The sequence below is a fragment of the Magnolia sinica genome, chromosome 9, assembly GCF_029962835.1.
Source record: "Magnolia sinica isolate HGM2019 chromosome 9, MsV1, whole genome shotgun sequence".
NCBI classification, from domain to species: Eukaryota; Viridiplantae; Streptophyta; class Magnoliopsida; order Magnoliales; family Magnoliaceae; genus Magnolia; species Magnolia sinica.
Window position 1 is genome coordinate 90,294,793 of NC_080581.1, and position 15,668 is coordinate 90,310,460.

Sequence of the window (15,668 nt, forward strand, 5' to 3'; positions counted from 1 at the left end):
GCACGAGTGGCCCATCTGAAAATCCGGCATTCCACTCATCATGAGGCCGCACATTTGCGGTTGGATGTAGACGGGTCAGCTAAACTTATTTATAACCGTCCATTCTTTTCATGCAGCGATGGCCCACCTGGAGCCTAATTTTTTGTATTCATATTCAAGGCAGAAACGACCTCGTGCACCGCTTGGATAGCCCACACGCTTGTTAGGCTCCCACGTGGGGGTACAACATCTCCCGTTGTTGATATTTTACAATCTTCGACTCGGTTTAAGTCCGAAACGGAGACGGATTGGCTACTCCCCCTGACACCAGCCCCGTGGCTGGTGGTCGTTGCTCTGTGGGCTCCACCATGATGTAAGTGTTTCATCCATTCCGTTCATCCATTTTTAGAGATCATTTTATGGCTTGATACAAAAAATTATAAGGATATAAATCTTAAATAGGCCGCACCACAGGAGAAAAATAATGAATGGATATTCACCATTAAAATCCTCCTAAGGCCCACTGTACTGTTTATTTGACATCCAATCTGTTGATTTCGTCATAAAGACCCAGATGAAGGGAAAAAATAAATATCAGCTTAATCCAAAATTTTTATGGCCCCCAAAACGTTTTTAATGGTCAAAATTTATTCAACACTGTTTCCTGTAATGTGGTCCACTTAAGATTGAGATATACTTCATTTTTTTTCTCATGTCATTAAATTATATATAAAAATAGATGGACAGCATGGATGACACACATATATCATGGTGGGCCCCACAGAGTACCGACCACCAGCCAATGGCTGGTGTCCGGGGGAGTAGCCAATCCGTTCCCATCCGAAACTGCCTGTGTTGTGGGTTCCAGTACGGATGATGCGTGCACAAAAAACTAGAAGCGGATTGGCTGGTGTGCCCCACACCATCTAGATAGCTGCGGTATTGAAATCAGCAAGTTTTGTGAGTCTGATAATAAGGTATGTGTTATATCCAAACCGTACATCCATTTGGCGAGCTCGACTTAAAGTTTGAGATGAAAAATAAGACAAATCTAACTACCAAGTGGACCACAATACAAAACCAGTGGGGAATTGAACTTCTATTCAAACCCTTTTTAGGGTCATAGAAGTTTTAGATCAATATGAAATTTGTTTTTCCTCTTCATTCATGTGTTTGTGACCTTACGAAAAGATTGGATGTAAAATAAACATTATGGTGGACCCTTAAGAATGTTTAAAGGTGAAAATCATTATCTCCGCTACTATTTATGATGCCGTCCAAATAACCTTTGGATATAATTTATTTATTTTTGGATAATACTCTAAAATAATCTCTAAAAATAGATTAGCAGTGTAGATATAATAAATACATCAATGTGGGCCATAAAACTTTGATCTCCTTTGAACCGTTCGTACAGCTAAGAGCTGGAGGAGCGTCAGTGCTCGTCTTCGGACGACACGTAACTACAGCAGCTATATAGCCGGTGTGTGGTACAGAGCCAATCCGCTTGCCAAGAAACTCAGCAATAGATAAGTAGATCCCGAGGAGGATGGGCAGTAAAAGGTGGACCCGTAAGGTCAGATTATATGGACGGTTAGAAAATCTTGGCAAGGGCCCACCTCACGAGTGGGACACCAGCCATCTGTTGGAACTCGGATTCAGTAGTGTCCCCTTACTGGTCAGTGATGTGGGCCGGCGGTGATGCGTGTGTTTTGTCCGTACCTACGTCCAACCATTTTTCCAATTCATTACAGTGCACGAGGCAGGTCTAAATACGAAGTGGATAACACGGACGCGGATTTTCCTGCGCTGGGAATGCAGATGGGGCCCACCGTAATGTTTGTTGGGAATCCACTCCGTCTATCCCTTTTGTGAGCTAATTTTAGGAGTTTATACCAAAATCGAATAGGATCCAAGACTCCAGTGGGCTGTACTAAAAGAAAAGGTATTTAGGGAAATTCTTACCGTTGAAACCTCCCTGGGTTCGACAGTGATGTTTACATGCCATCCACACCGTTAATAACATCATTCCTATTAGGATGAATTGAAAACACAAATATTATCATGATTCAAAACTTCTGTGGCCCCACGAATATTTCAACTGTGGACGTTTAATTATCATATTTTCGGCACACTTGAGCATTGGATATGATTCATCTTTGGCCTGATGTCCTAAAATGAACTCACAAAATGGATGGACGGTGAGGATTTCTCACAAACATCCCAGTGGGCCCCACGTGCTTTCCCAGCGCAGGAACTTCCTGCGAAAGGCTTTCGCAGGAAATCCGCGTCCGATAACACCACCAAAAGAAGGGCACGGATTGGCTACTGACAAGTTCAGTAGCGAGACTGCTACTGAAGTGACGTCACCAAATTATGTGGGCCCCACCATGATGTATGTTATGTATCCACGCCGTCCATCCATCTGGAGAGATCATTTTAGGGTAAGACCGAAAGAGTGAGTCACATCCAAAGCTCCAGTGGACCCCACTATAGAAAACAGTGGGGAGAGTAACACCACCATTAAAAACTTCTAATGGACACAAAGTTTTATATCAAGCTGATATTTGTGTTTTCCCTTCTTTAATGTCTCTGTTAACTTTTGAACAAGTTGGATTTCGAAAAATTGTGTTTGGTGGGCCTTAGGAAGGTTTCAACGGTGGGCATCAATCTTCCAGTTATTTTCTTTGGTGGGGTACACTAAAGCTTTGGATCTGCCTCGTTCTCTGGGTCATGCCTTACGATAATATATCCAAATGAATGGATGTTGCGGATATAACACATACATCATAGTGGGGTCCACAAAACTTAGTGACGTCACTTCAATCTTGCTACTACAACACATGCATCATGGTGGGGTCCATAGAACCTAGTGGCGTCACTTCAATCTCACCACTCAACCTGTCAGCATCTAATCCGCATCCCCACTAGAAAGAGTGTTGATTGAACGCCTATTACTAAAAATTTACTAGGCTCATTATAATATTTATTTGTCATCCAACCTCTTAATTAAGCCATACAGGCGTGAATCAAGGAAAAATATAAATACCAACATGATCATTGACTTTTGCTAAATTTTTAAATAGTGGGTGCCCAATGAACATTGTTTCCTACAACTGTGGTCTGATCCCATGAAATTTGGATCTACTCAATTTTGGTTTAATAATCTAAAATGAGCTGATATGGATAAAAATACATATCATTGCGGGTCCACAGCACTCATTACTCGGAAGCTGTGGAGCCCACTGTCATTCATGTATTTTATCCACTCCTTCCATCCATTTTGCTAGATAATTTTAGTCATTAAGGCAAAAAAAATTGAAACATATTCAGAGCTTAAGTGAACCACACCTTAGGAAACATCATGAATTGAACAACTGCCATTGAAAATTTATCGGGCAAATGCGGATTTCCTGCGGACGCCTTTCCCATGAAGTTCCTGCGCAAGGAATCTAAGTGGGGCCCACTGCAATGTTTGTGAGAAGCCACACTGTCCATCCGTTTTTAGAGATCATTTTATGAAATGCAGCAAAAAATAAAGTATATTCAAAACTCGAATCGACCACACGAGAGGAAACGGTGGAGATTTAGTGACCACCATTGAAACATTTGTATGGCCACAAAGATTTTGTCTCGATCTAATTTTTGGTATTTTCACTTCATCCCAATAAAAATGACCTTCTAAATGGCTTCGATGGAATAAAAACATCAAGGTGGAGCCTAGGAAGGGTTCAATGGTGGGCATTCGTTTTCCACTATCTCATCTCATATGGCCCACTTGAGTCTTATATACTCCTAATTTTTAGTTGTATGTACTAAAATAAGTTAAAGAAACGGATGGACAAGTTAGATTTCTCATGAACATCATGGTGGCACCCACCATGCATCCCAGTGCAGGAACTCTTTGACTTTCGCTGGAAAACCTCGTCTGACATGTCTTTGTAATCTCATGAATAGATTACAAAGTTCCGACTCGAACCACTAGCTCTAAGTGTTTGCTAAGTCGACTTTCGCTGGAAAACCTCGTCTGACACTTAGAGTCGACTCGAACCACTAGCTCGACTCGAACTCGACTCGACGGCTTTAGCAAACAAGCCAAGCTTCAATGTTGATCTCAAGGCCAAGCTTGAGCTCAAGCTCGAGCCCGAACTCGAGTACATCATGAACAAGCCAAGCCAAGCTTGGCCCACCTCGACTCGACTCGGCTGGATGCCCACCTCTACGCATTAGCAGAAGTTTTTTGGGGGAAAAGCTTTGATACTCTAGCGGGGCATTGTGTAGGATATGCATGCACTTACATGTTACTTTAGAATTGCATGTCATACAGATCATTCAAATTCGATGCACGATTCATGGGTCTCGGTTTAGATGTGTCTTAAAAAAATTATTATTAGATTTTTAACATATCGGATCGGTGGACAGTTACTGGACTGTCAGGATGAAAAGGATCCGGTTTCAGCAAAGAAGTGTCCGTGAAATTAAGGTTAGGATGGTTCTAACGAATGTGTTTTTACGATCGTGACCGATAGACAGCTGGTTTCACAATTTAGAAAGCGTAATCTGAGTTGATGTATGCCGCGTGTACAATTTCCGAGTGCCTGCGTATCAAGTATGGTACGCTGGCAGAGGATTAAATAGCTTCACTTTCTTCAATCTCTTCTCGGCTATCTCTAGGCTATTCTCCTCTCTTTTGCCGTTATCGTCTTTCTGGAGCCCGCAGAGGGAAAGTGTGGCGAAAAACCCAAGATGTGCACCTTGGAGAAGCGCGGCCGCGTTTTCGTCCTCACCCTAGCCGGCGACGACGAGCACCATCTCAACCCCACCCTCATCGACGACATCCGAGCCGCCCTGCGCCGAGTCCGAGATGGCTCCACCCCTGGCTCGGCGCTGGTCACCATCGCCGAGGGCAAGTTCTTCTCCAACGGCTTCGATCTCAACTGGGCCAAAGCCGCGGGCGCCGGCTTCCAAGACCGGCTCGAGCACATGGTCTCCAAATTCGACCAGATCGTGGCCGATCTGATCTCGCTCCCGATGCCGACCGTTGCAGCCGTTACTGGCCACGCCGCTGCAGCTGGGTTCATGCTCGCGCTGAGCCACGACTACGTCTACATGAGGAAAGACAGGGGCGTTCTGTATATGAGCGAGCTCAACATCGGCCTTCCCTTCCCCGATTATTTCATGGCTCTGATGAGATCGAAGATCGGCGGGCTCAAAGCTCGGCGCGACGTGGTGCTGCGGGCCGCGAAGATCAAAGCCGCGGAGGCTGTGGAGATGGGGATTATCGATGCGGCGCACGATAGCTCCGGCGAGACGGTGGATGCTGCGATGCGCCAGGCGGAGGAGCTAGCAGGGAGGAAGTGGAGCGGTGAAGTGTATGCGTCGATAAGGAAAGCCATGTTTGCTGAGGTTTCGGAACTGCTGGGGTTGGTGGAGAAGAAGACGGCAACAGCTTCGCGCCTCTGATACGTGATAGATCCGGAGATGGATCTGATCGTTCATCTACTGGACCTATATCCGTTATATAGCATTTCTTATGATTCGTCAGGGTTTTATCTGTTCTCTTATTGACCGTCCATTTTGATGCCGCCATCCCGTGGCCATGGATATGGGCAAGAAGATCGTGCTTTTTATTTTCAACTGGAAGTGGATTGCGTACTGAGTTATTTATTTGATCCACTCCGTCCATTCATTTTATTGGATAATTTTAGACTTGAGCCTAAAAATAAAGCATATCCAACACTAAAATGAACCACACAACAGGAAACAGTGTGAATTGAACATTTACTGTTGAAAAATTCTCGGGGACTAAGTAAGTTTTGAATCAAGCTTATTTTTATGTTTTCCATTAATCCATGTCTGTATGATCTTTTGAACAGGTTGGATGACAGATAAACATCACTGTGGGGCCTAGATCTTTGGATATGATTCAATTTTGGGTTCAACCCTTAAATTATTTGGAAAAACGGATGGACGGTGTGGATAGACTACATACATTCACGGTGGGCCCAACTGAGTTTACTCAGTACGATAAGAGCGTACTGAGTAACTCAGTATGCAATCCGATTTCTTTTCAACTGGGGGTATTACGGTAATGTACACACTAGATGGACGGTCTGTTTTGATTTCTTTCGCAGGAAGTTCCTGCGCTGGAATGCTAGGTGGGGCCCACCGTGTTGTTTGTGGGAAATCCATCCTGTCCATCCGTTTTAAAAGCTCATTTTGGGACATGCGATAAAAATTGAGGCAGATTCAAAACTCAAGTGGGCCACTTCCACTTCATTTGTGGCCCATTTGAGGAAAGAAATGCCTACGGTTGAAACTTTCCTGGGCTCCACGTTGATGTTTCCATGCCATTCCAACCGTTTATAACCTCATTCACCACGAGATGAAGTGAAAACGCAAAAAAACTTGGCCTAATATGTAACCGTGTCGTACGGAAGTTCCAGATATGGTCATTGAATCACCCATGTTTTCTCTCGTGTTGCGCACTTCATCTGTGGTCCAATGTCCTGAAATGATCTTTCAAAATGACGTAATGGATCTCTAGGGATGTGATGAGGACGGTCGCCGTCTTCCTCAGCGAATATGTACTGCCGATTTATTTTTATTTTTATTTTTTTTATCAGAGTGATTAAAGCAGAAATAATTTCTAATAAATTCAAAATTATTTAATTAATAATTTAAAAAATAAAACTTTATTTTCACCGGACTTCATAGTTTTTGCTAGAAGTAATAAGTGTTCAATTTAGCCCAACCATGTTATTATGGTGACTTTTAAAAGCCAATTTCATGTTGGCCACTACTTCTAAAACTTGAAGTATCAAAAGTTATACTCCAACTAAAACTTATTATTTACAATGAAAATGAAAATAAATGGGACTTTTGACCATCGATGTGATGGAATATCGCAAATCCGATATGGCAACTTTCCGTAGCAGGGTTGGTTGGCTTAAGTAGGTTCTCCTACTCGAAATATATAATATGTTGAAAAATTCATCCCGGTTTGTGAGATACGGCTGATTTAAGGTTATCATAGTTTGGATCATTTACGCCTCCGATCAGGCATTCTTTGGTCCATCTTTGCCATGAAAGTGTTCTCGACCTGCTCTACATAAGTCCCCTCCACTTCCAAAGAACTCTACCTCGAGTTCTCATCCAACTTTGACTCATGATACTCATTTAGGTTCGTGACGTTGAAAGTACACGAGATCTCCATGTCATCCGAATGATCTACAACGTAAGCGATGTCATTGATCTTTTGGAAGATCGGTACCAGTTCAATTTTCTTGTTCTTCAATTTATTGTAGGTCCTGGTCGGAAATTTCTCATTGTGTAGATGAACCATAACATTGCGCCCACCTTGAACACCTTTTACAACCGATGTTGTCGGCTTACTCTTTATACTTATCGTTCGAAGCTTACAACTTGGCTTACACATCCACATGAATGCCCAAGAATTGGTCCTTTATTTGTTTTGCTGTAATGCTCATACCTAAAAACTTGAGCAAATAGACTAAGTCAAGTGTGTGGCAGAGTACTCGACCATAAATAATGTAGAACAGGGACTTCCTTGTCGAGCGGTTTACCATGTTGTTGAATGTAAACTCTGCTTGAGACAAAGCTAAATCCCACTGCTTCGGCTTAGAAACAAAACTACATCGGAGGAGGTTTCTCAAAGTGCAATTCACAACTTAAGTATGCCCATTAGTTTGTGGGTGGTAGGCACTACTGAACTGAAGTTGCGTAATGAAACGATTCCATAGAGTCCGCCAAAAGTAGCTAATGAACTTCGTGTCATGATCAGAAATAATGGTCTTATGAACCCCGTGAAGCCGCTCTACCTTTCTAAAGAATAGATTTACCACGTGTGTTGTATCGATGGTCTTCTTATATAGGATAAAGTGTGTTATCCTTGAGAAACGATATACCACCATGAACACTGAATCTATGCTACGCTATGTTTGTGAGAGACCAAGCATGAAGTCCATAGATAAGTCCTCCTAAGGGCCGTCAGACACAGGTAATAGGGTGTAGATGCCTGTATTGTAAGACCGCCCCTTGTAAGTCTGACAAACATGACAATGTTACACTGCTTTACCCACGTTACGTACCAATTTGCGGCTAGTAATACCGTTCATCAACAAGAGCCTGTGTCTTGTCCACTTAAGGTGTCCAACAAGGTCACCTCTATATAGCTCTTGGATAATTTGCTCACTTAAAGAACTTTTGGGAATAGACAATTGATTCCATTTGAAGAGAAAACTATATTGCATATGTAGGTCATTGGGATAACCCTCTTGGCATCTAATCCACACATCCTTGATGTCATCGTTGTCAGCATATATGTCTTTAATGTATTTGAACTTGACAATCTCATTGCTCGTAGTGACTAATAAAGTTGCATGTTGGCTAAGCGCGTCAACCACTTTGTTCTGTTGCTCAAACTTATGCTTTTTCACAAATGTGAATTCTTGTAAGTATAAAATTTACCTAACATGCACATGATTCACGTTAGCTCGGCTATTAATGAATTTAAGAGCTTGATGGTCTGTAAAAAATGAATTCCCTTTGAATTAAGTAATATTGCCAATGTTATAGTGCTTAAACCACTACATACAATTCGAGCTCATACATCAACCACTTTTTGTGTGCATCATTAAGCTTTTCACTATAAAAGGCTACAGACCTACCTTTTTGTGACAAAATTCCCCAATTTTGACATATGAAGCATCACATTTGACCTCTAACAGTTTATCGAAGCTGAGAAGTACAAGAACTGGAGTTGTGGACAATTTGTGTTTGATTTTAGCAAAGCTCCTGTCAGGTTTGTTAGTCCACTGAAATGGTCCCTTCTTTATACAATCTGTAATTGGCGACACGATGATGTTGAAATTATTTATGAACCGAAGAAGAATGTCACCAACCCGTGAAAACTCCATACTTCATGTATGTTTGTTGGAACTGGCCATTCCCTGGTGGCTCTTGCCTTTTCATTGTCCACCTGAACGCCCATGGGCGTCATGGAAAAGCCCAAAAACAACAAAGTTTCAATTAAAAATATGCATTTTTTTTTACATTGAGGTACAACTTGTTCTCAGTGAGCACTTGAAGGATCTGTTTGAGATATTTCATATGGCTTGCTTCGTCCTGAATGGATATTAAAATGTTATCGAAGTAGACTACTACGAATCATCCAATCAATGATTTTAAAACTTGGTTTATCAACCTCATGAATGGATTAGGTGCATTTGAAAGACCGAAGGGCATGGCTAACCATTCATATACCCTATCCTTAATTTTAAAAGATGTCTTCCACTCGTTACCTAGCTGTATTCAGATCTGATGGTAGTTGCTCTTCAAATCCAATTTAAAAAATAATTTTACACCCTCATGTATGTCTAACATATTGTCCAATCCTGGTATGGAAAACCTATATTTTATAATAATCTTGTTGATCGTTTGATTGTGGACACACATGCGCTGACTCCCATTTTTCTTAGGAGTTAATAGGGTCGGAGTGGCGCATGAGATCATGCTTTCTTGGATTAGACCCTTACAAATCAATTCTACTTGTCCTTGTAGAATATTGCAGTCGTTTAGACTCATCTAATAGTGAGGACGATTAGGTAAGGACCTTAGGATAAGGTCGATATGGTGGGGGGATCCATTGAGAAGGTTGTTTGGTGAAATTTTGTTTGAATTCATGTAACAACGGTTTTAGTTTATCGGGAATAATGGTGGTCTCAAGTTCTTTTCCCTTTACAATTAATGAGTTTGTCCTGTCTTTTAAGATTCCTCCATAAAGTCCTGTATAATTGGGAGAGAACGCCCTTCTACTTTAGAAGTTTCAGGTGATTCCTTTGGGCCCATAAGGGCTAGTATGGTTTTTTTTGGCTATTTTTAAAGAAAATGTACTCATGATCTCATCCTCTATGAGTGACATCACGGTTGGATTGTCACGGTCGATCAGGTAAAATATAATAGGCGTTGATGTCAACAACGTAGCATACGATTTGTTATTTATAATATTTGTTAATTGGAAATGATACCGTGCATTATTCTGTTATCTTTGTCTCACTGACCTTCTTAATTCAACCGATTGTATATGGGTAGGGATGATGCTCTGCTTTAGTTGCAATCTCTCCACCATAACCTTGAAAACAATATTCTCGCTACTTCTGTTGTCGATAATTACATCGCAGACATTTCAATTCACTGTACACCTAGTTCGGAAGGTGTTGTGTTATTGTGGGTGTGCATTATTCCTTGGTGTATACAATAGTTGCCTTACGACGAGCAACTCACCACGATCTTGTAAAACCCGATCTGCCTAATTCGCTTCATCCTTTGAGGCATGCTTCAATTCATTAACATTCGGGTCTTCATCGGTGTTTCTAACACTACCATCATTAATAAAGAAGTTAACCACTTATCGTTGGGGGCAATTATTTAATAGGTGACCCAGTTAGCCACAACGATGGCAATAGTCAAGCCTTAGCCGACCATAGGGGTTCGGGATCTTGCTTGGACTGACAATAGTGGTCACGTCCCTTTATATTCTAACTTGCTCGCTTCTCGAATCTCGGTTAGCGGATGTAGGAGGTTAAGTGCATCCCCTACAAATTCTTTCCCTTTGGTATGTGAATCTCCTTAGGATGGACCCGCTGCGGTGACCCTAATGTTAGGATAGGTCTGTGTGTTAAGACGCTCAAGCTGCACTTTTACTTGGGTGGGCAACTTAATCTCTTTATTCGTTATCTATATGGGCTACATCTGAACCCAATCCTGTATTGCAACACGTAACCCACTATTGAATCGTGTGATTTGTTGCGATTTAATTTTGACCAAATCGTTCTGTGCTGCTAAGCGGTGTGAATTATTCTGTGTAACCTCTCACCGACTGTTTCGAACAAGAAACAAATGCATTGGATTTGGGGGAATTATTGTATTCGAACATAACAAAGAGAATAAACATGGAACAATCATCATATTATTAATGCTGAGTTCATTTACATCCTTCCAGTATCCCTTGATTCCAAGATAGATCATTTGAGATATATAAATTGGAATTAACAAAGTTTATATGTTAATTCTCAAATTCGGCAACATTTAGACAGTTGTTTTGGTCATCTCCTCAGGAGGAATGTCATGTTGATGAACTCATCCTCTTTTGAGCTTATTCTTTATGTAAAGGAGAGCTTGGAGCAATATAGGCTGGATTGGACGATTTCGGCAGCATCTTGTTCTCTTTTTAGAGCTGGCCACATATGACCTGGTTGCATGACCCGCACAACTGGATTGTCTGTTGTGCGGTCCGCGTAATAAATTAGTGGGTTGCGCTGCCTGCGCAACCTATCCTCTTCTTCGCTCCTCACCTTCAGTCTTTTTTTTAGAGCTCCACTCTTCTTCCAAAATTCTTCTACTCTGTCAAATGAGAGGAGTGGGGTATTTATAGGTCTCCACACGTACCAACCCTCAATCTTTGTGCCATGGGACCTACTTTACATCAGATCTTACTGTTCTTCATGATCTTTCATTGCTCTTGATTGCGCTACCCGCGCAACAGAAAGGATAGGTGTGCGATTTGTGTAACGTACAATCAATTGTGCGATCCGCATAAGAGATGAAATCTGCTATCAACATATTAGGCTATTCGTACCATCTGCGCAACAACTACAATTGGTTGCACGATCCACTACTGGTTACGTGATCCGCATAACTGCCAAACAGTGCACTTGATTCTTTTGCCTTCCTTCCCTTCCACATTTAGTTTCTAGTCTTCAATCTTTCTTCATGATTTTTATGCTCCAACAGATGCCCCTTGATCCATTCTTTATTCCCTCGAATCAAAGAATCAGGATCAATTTCTTCAATTTCTGAACTTCTTTAAGTCGTTGCGCGATCCGCACAACATGTGTCCGAGTACCATACTCGACCCAAATTTCTATAAATAGTCCGCCCAGTTTCATTTCTTCACTTTCTCTCTTTGCAGCCAGACTCCGTTTTCTCTGTTTTTTTTCTCCGAGCAACCAAAACCTGTTGCGCGACCTGTGCAACGTTTTTTCCGTTCGCACAACACTTTGTCCATTGCGCCGCCAGCGCAACCTTAAACCCGTTGCACGACCCGCGCAACCGTCTCCTTTGGTTAATATTCCCAAACTTAGCCAAATTTCCCGATTTCTCTAACATGGCCCGTACCAAAAGAACTTTTATTGCTGTCAATCCTCCCTCCGATCAACCTTCTCACCAGGAGTTGCCAAATCATGAACCCTTCCAAGCCGCGGCATCTCTAGCAACAGTATCACCATCATCTCCAGCTCAACCCCCATGCAAGTATTTTAAAACAACGGCTGTGCGTCCTGCTTGCATAAAAGAACTGGTACTCCCCACCTTTGACTTCACCCAGCGTATTGAAACACTACCATCTCCCATCCATAGAGCCATAGCGAGAGGTGATCTTGGAATACCTGCAAAACACGGTCGTGAATACGATTGGGAAGAATGGCTGAAGACGACGGCGCATCATCAAACAATCAGCTAAAGGCCGCCCGCCAGAGAAGACACTCCTCCCCCTTCCAGACCAAAGAAGAGTTGTCGAAACAAGGCTCGGGAGTTCTAAGAGAAGATCAAAGAACACAACAGGAAGAAACTCCACAATTCCTGAGAATCGATCCGTGCTATTCATGGTATCATAAAATTTGACAACCCCTATAAACAGGGCATCGTAGTGATTCCGGTCAGTATCCACCGCCATCACTCCATGCTAATCTGCGAGCCTAAGGATCATCTGACTGCAGAAAGATTGGCCTACATGTAGTCTTCATCGTTCAGGGAACCAAGATTGGTAGAAGGTATTCTACGACCAAGACAACAAATTGCGAGCCTACGGATCATCTGACTACGGAAAGATTGGCCTACACGGAGTCTTGGTCGTTCAGGGAACCAAGATTGCTAGAAGGTATTCTGCGACTGTCGGAACCAAGACAACAAATTGGTGGCATTCATTCCATGATCTTCCTTGTCCCTTCCTATGACCTTCACGGTCTATATCCAACATGTTTTTATGAAACACTCAAGCAACGTTTCAGCTATTGTCACCTCATCTGCAGCCCAAAGGAATTCAGAACGAGAGGTCTTCTAACTCCACGCAATTACTATTCTAAATGGGCTACCGCAGTTCTATCGAAACGTGCAGGTACTTTGTCGAAGATTAATATTTTCACTGCGATCAAAGCAACGTTACAACCCTTCTACAAGGAATCTTCTATTTTGATAGCTTTCCTCAACTACTGGTGTCCTTCTACCAACTCTTTCCATTTCCCCAAAGGCGAAATGAGCGTCACGCTTTGGGACATTCACAGGATTACCGGTTTGCCGATAACCGGAAGATTCTTTAATGAATTTATCCCCACTAGTGAGGAGCTTGCCTTTGTCTCTTCGCTTGATCACATTCCTTCTATCTCAGAATCAACTACTGAACTTTTTAGGGAAATGTCCAAATTTTTGAATATTCACAAGATCCAGCCCATGCAATGGCTGGCTCACTTCAGCAGGGCCCTTCGGTAACTTTCCTTCTCCTTCAATTAACACCTTCTATTGTACCTCGATGCACAATTTAGATTTAATTGGCTTATTTCTTCTTCTTCCAGGTTTAATGGCAACCATTCATAAGAGCTTGAACGCCTCCAGAGAGGTATGAAAGATCATGCTGAGTATTCTGTTTATGGGGAGCTTGCAGCATTCATCGCTGATTGACTAAGCGTAGTAGTCCTCCCAAGCTCCAAGTCAGCAGATGTCATCCGCCCTTCATTGTTTGTAGTCGCGGGCGCCATGGCTGAGGGAGTCAAATACTCTCTTGCCCCTCTCGTTCTGTGCTTGATTTATAGAGGTTTTGGAGAGATTGTCTGTCATATAAAAAGTCCCTCTGTCGGTTCTGCTGCAACTTATATGCCCTAACACTCTTTCTTGGCTGGCTCGGTGTCTATTTCCCATGGACTTTCGAAGTACCGGAAAAGGCTTACGTCCATCCCTCTCAAGTCCCTCTCTGCTTTTTCCAAAAGAGATTTATGGCAAAGAGATCCTACGACTGGGCAAAAGATGCCATTCCCTTTAATGACAAGATAAATTACTTTCATTTCGGCCTGTCTTACTATACTATAGACATAGAGAAATCAGACACGATGTCACTCACATCGGGAGAAAGGGGATTCTTTTTATCAATTAGATTATACAGTCTCCCATCGAGGGAAGGAACGGAGTTTTGGCGAGAGCCATATTATTCTAGCCATTTTGCTCGTCAATTCAGCTTTGATCAGGCAGTCCCAGAAGATTGTGGGCTCGTTACTAGAAGAATGCAGAGCTACGACACCAACCTATTTAATTGGGCAATGGTTTGGAAGCAATTATTAGGTCGAGCTAATTCTTCCTTCATTATTTCGGGCTGCAATCGTACTCCTAGGGCTTTGTATAATCATACGAGGTGGTGGGTGCACCAGTCATACTTGGTAAGAAAAGGTCTGCCGGTGACTAAGCCTGTATGGCTTCCACCTCCTGGACTTAAGGGGTCGTACCATTGAAAATGGGGTCGATTTCCTAGCAGAGACCAGTCATGCCCCTTGTGCTAGTCAAAACTGTGTCAAGATATTTGTGAATGAGCCTATTCGTGAGAGGAAGCCCGACAACACTCTTGAAGGATGGATAGCCTATGGTGACACTTGTGAGTTTGAACAAATTCCTCTTCACCATCCACGAAGAGAAGGAGTTGCAGAAGACAATTCTCCTTAGTCAGAGAATATCGCCAATCCTCAAGATCAACCAACTTCTTCCACCCATCCTCAACAACAACAAACTTTTTCTCCTACCCCCAGGACCGTCTCTCCTCAACAATAGCCAACTTCTTCTCCTGCCTCCAGGACCATCTCCTCAACAACAGCCAACTTCTTCTCCTGCCCCCAGGACCGTCTCTCCTCAACAACAGCCAACTTCTTCTCCGATGACAAGGTCTCGAGCACGCACCCAGGCTTCTCCTCAAGGAGGGGCCACTGCTACCACTTCTTCGATTTCAACTACTGCAGACCCTCAAGCAAAGGGCAACCAATCCCTTCCTTCTAAAGGAAAACAAGTCGTTGTCGAAGAGTCCAGTGAAAGAGGCTTGGATGGTGAAAGGTCAACCTCTTCATCTGGACATACTATTTCTGATTAAAATGAGACAGAGGGAGAAGACCAAGATGATGATTATGAGGAGGGAGAAGTCAATATTGGCGATGAAGATGATATGATTGCAGAATATATTACTGCCGACGAAGGACATATCCTCCCCAACTTCTGAGGTTGTTCCTGCAAAAACTTCGCTCATTGCAGGGGGAGAAGAAGATGAACCCCTAGATTATGGGGAATACGGTTATTCGCCATGTAAACAAATCTTACTGTCTTTGTTTACTTTTGTTCTTTCCTCCCCCCCTTTTTTTTCTTACATATTCTATTCCAGGCGATCTATTCCAGGCAATCATGCTGCAAATACGGAGGCAAATAGTATTTCTCTTTTAGATCTTCCCCCTGTTGCCCCAACGGCTTCACCGAGATTCTGTATGCCTCCGCGAGCGGTGGCACATGAAATTGCCTTTCCAGTGGAGTTAACTGATTTACCAACCCCTACCACTGTCACTTCGAGTACTGAAGTTGGAGCTCCA

At 42.7% G+C, this 15,668-nt stretch overlaps 1 protein-coding gene across 1 annotated transcript; it reads left to right on the forward strand.

The window, feature by feature from the left end:
* The first annotated feature begins 4,539 nt into the window (after positions 1–4,539).
* On the forward strand, positions 4,540–5,616 carry LOC131256050 (enoyl-CoA delta isomerase 2, peroxisomal-like). Its single transcript, XM_058257065.1, has one exon. It carries the CDS (start codon positions 4,726–4,728, stop codon positions 5,440–5,442), a length of 717 nt encoding a protein of 238 aa, XP_058113048.1. The 5' UTR covers positions 4,540–4,725; the 3' UTR covers positions 5,443–5,616.
* The last annotated feature ends 10,052 nt before the right edge of the window (positions 5,617–15,668 follow it).

Excerpts from the sequence above, each read along its gene's own strand:
- LOC131256050 (XM_058257065.1), top strand. The coding sequence starts at position 4,726 with ATGTGCACCTTGGAGAAGCGCGGCCGCGTTTTCGTCCTCACCCTAGCC.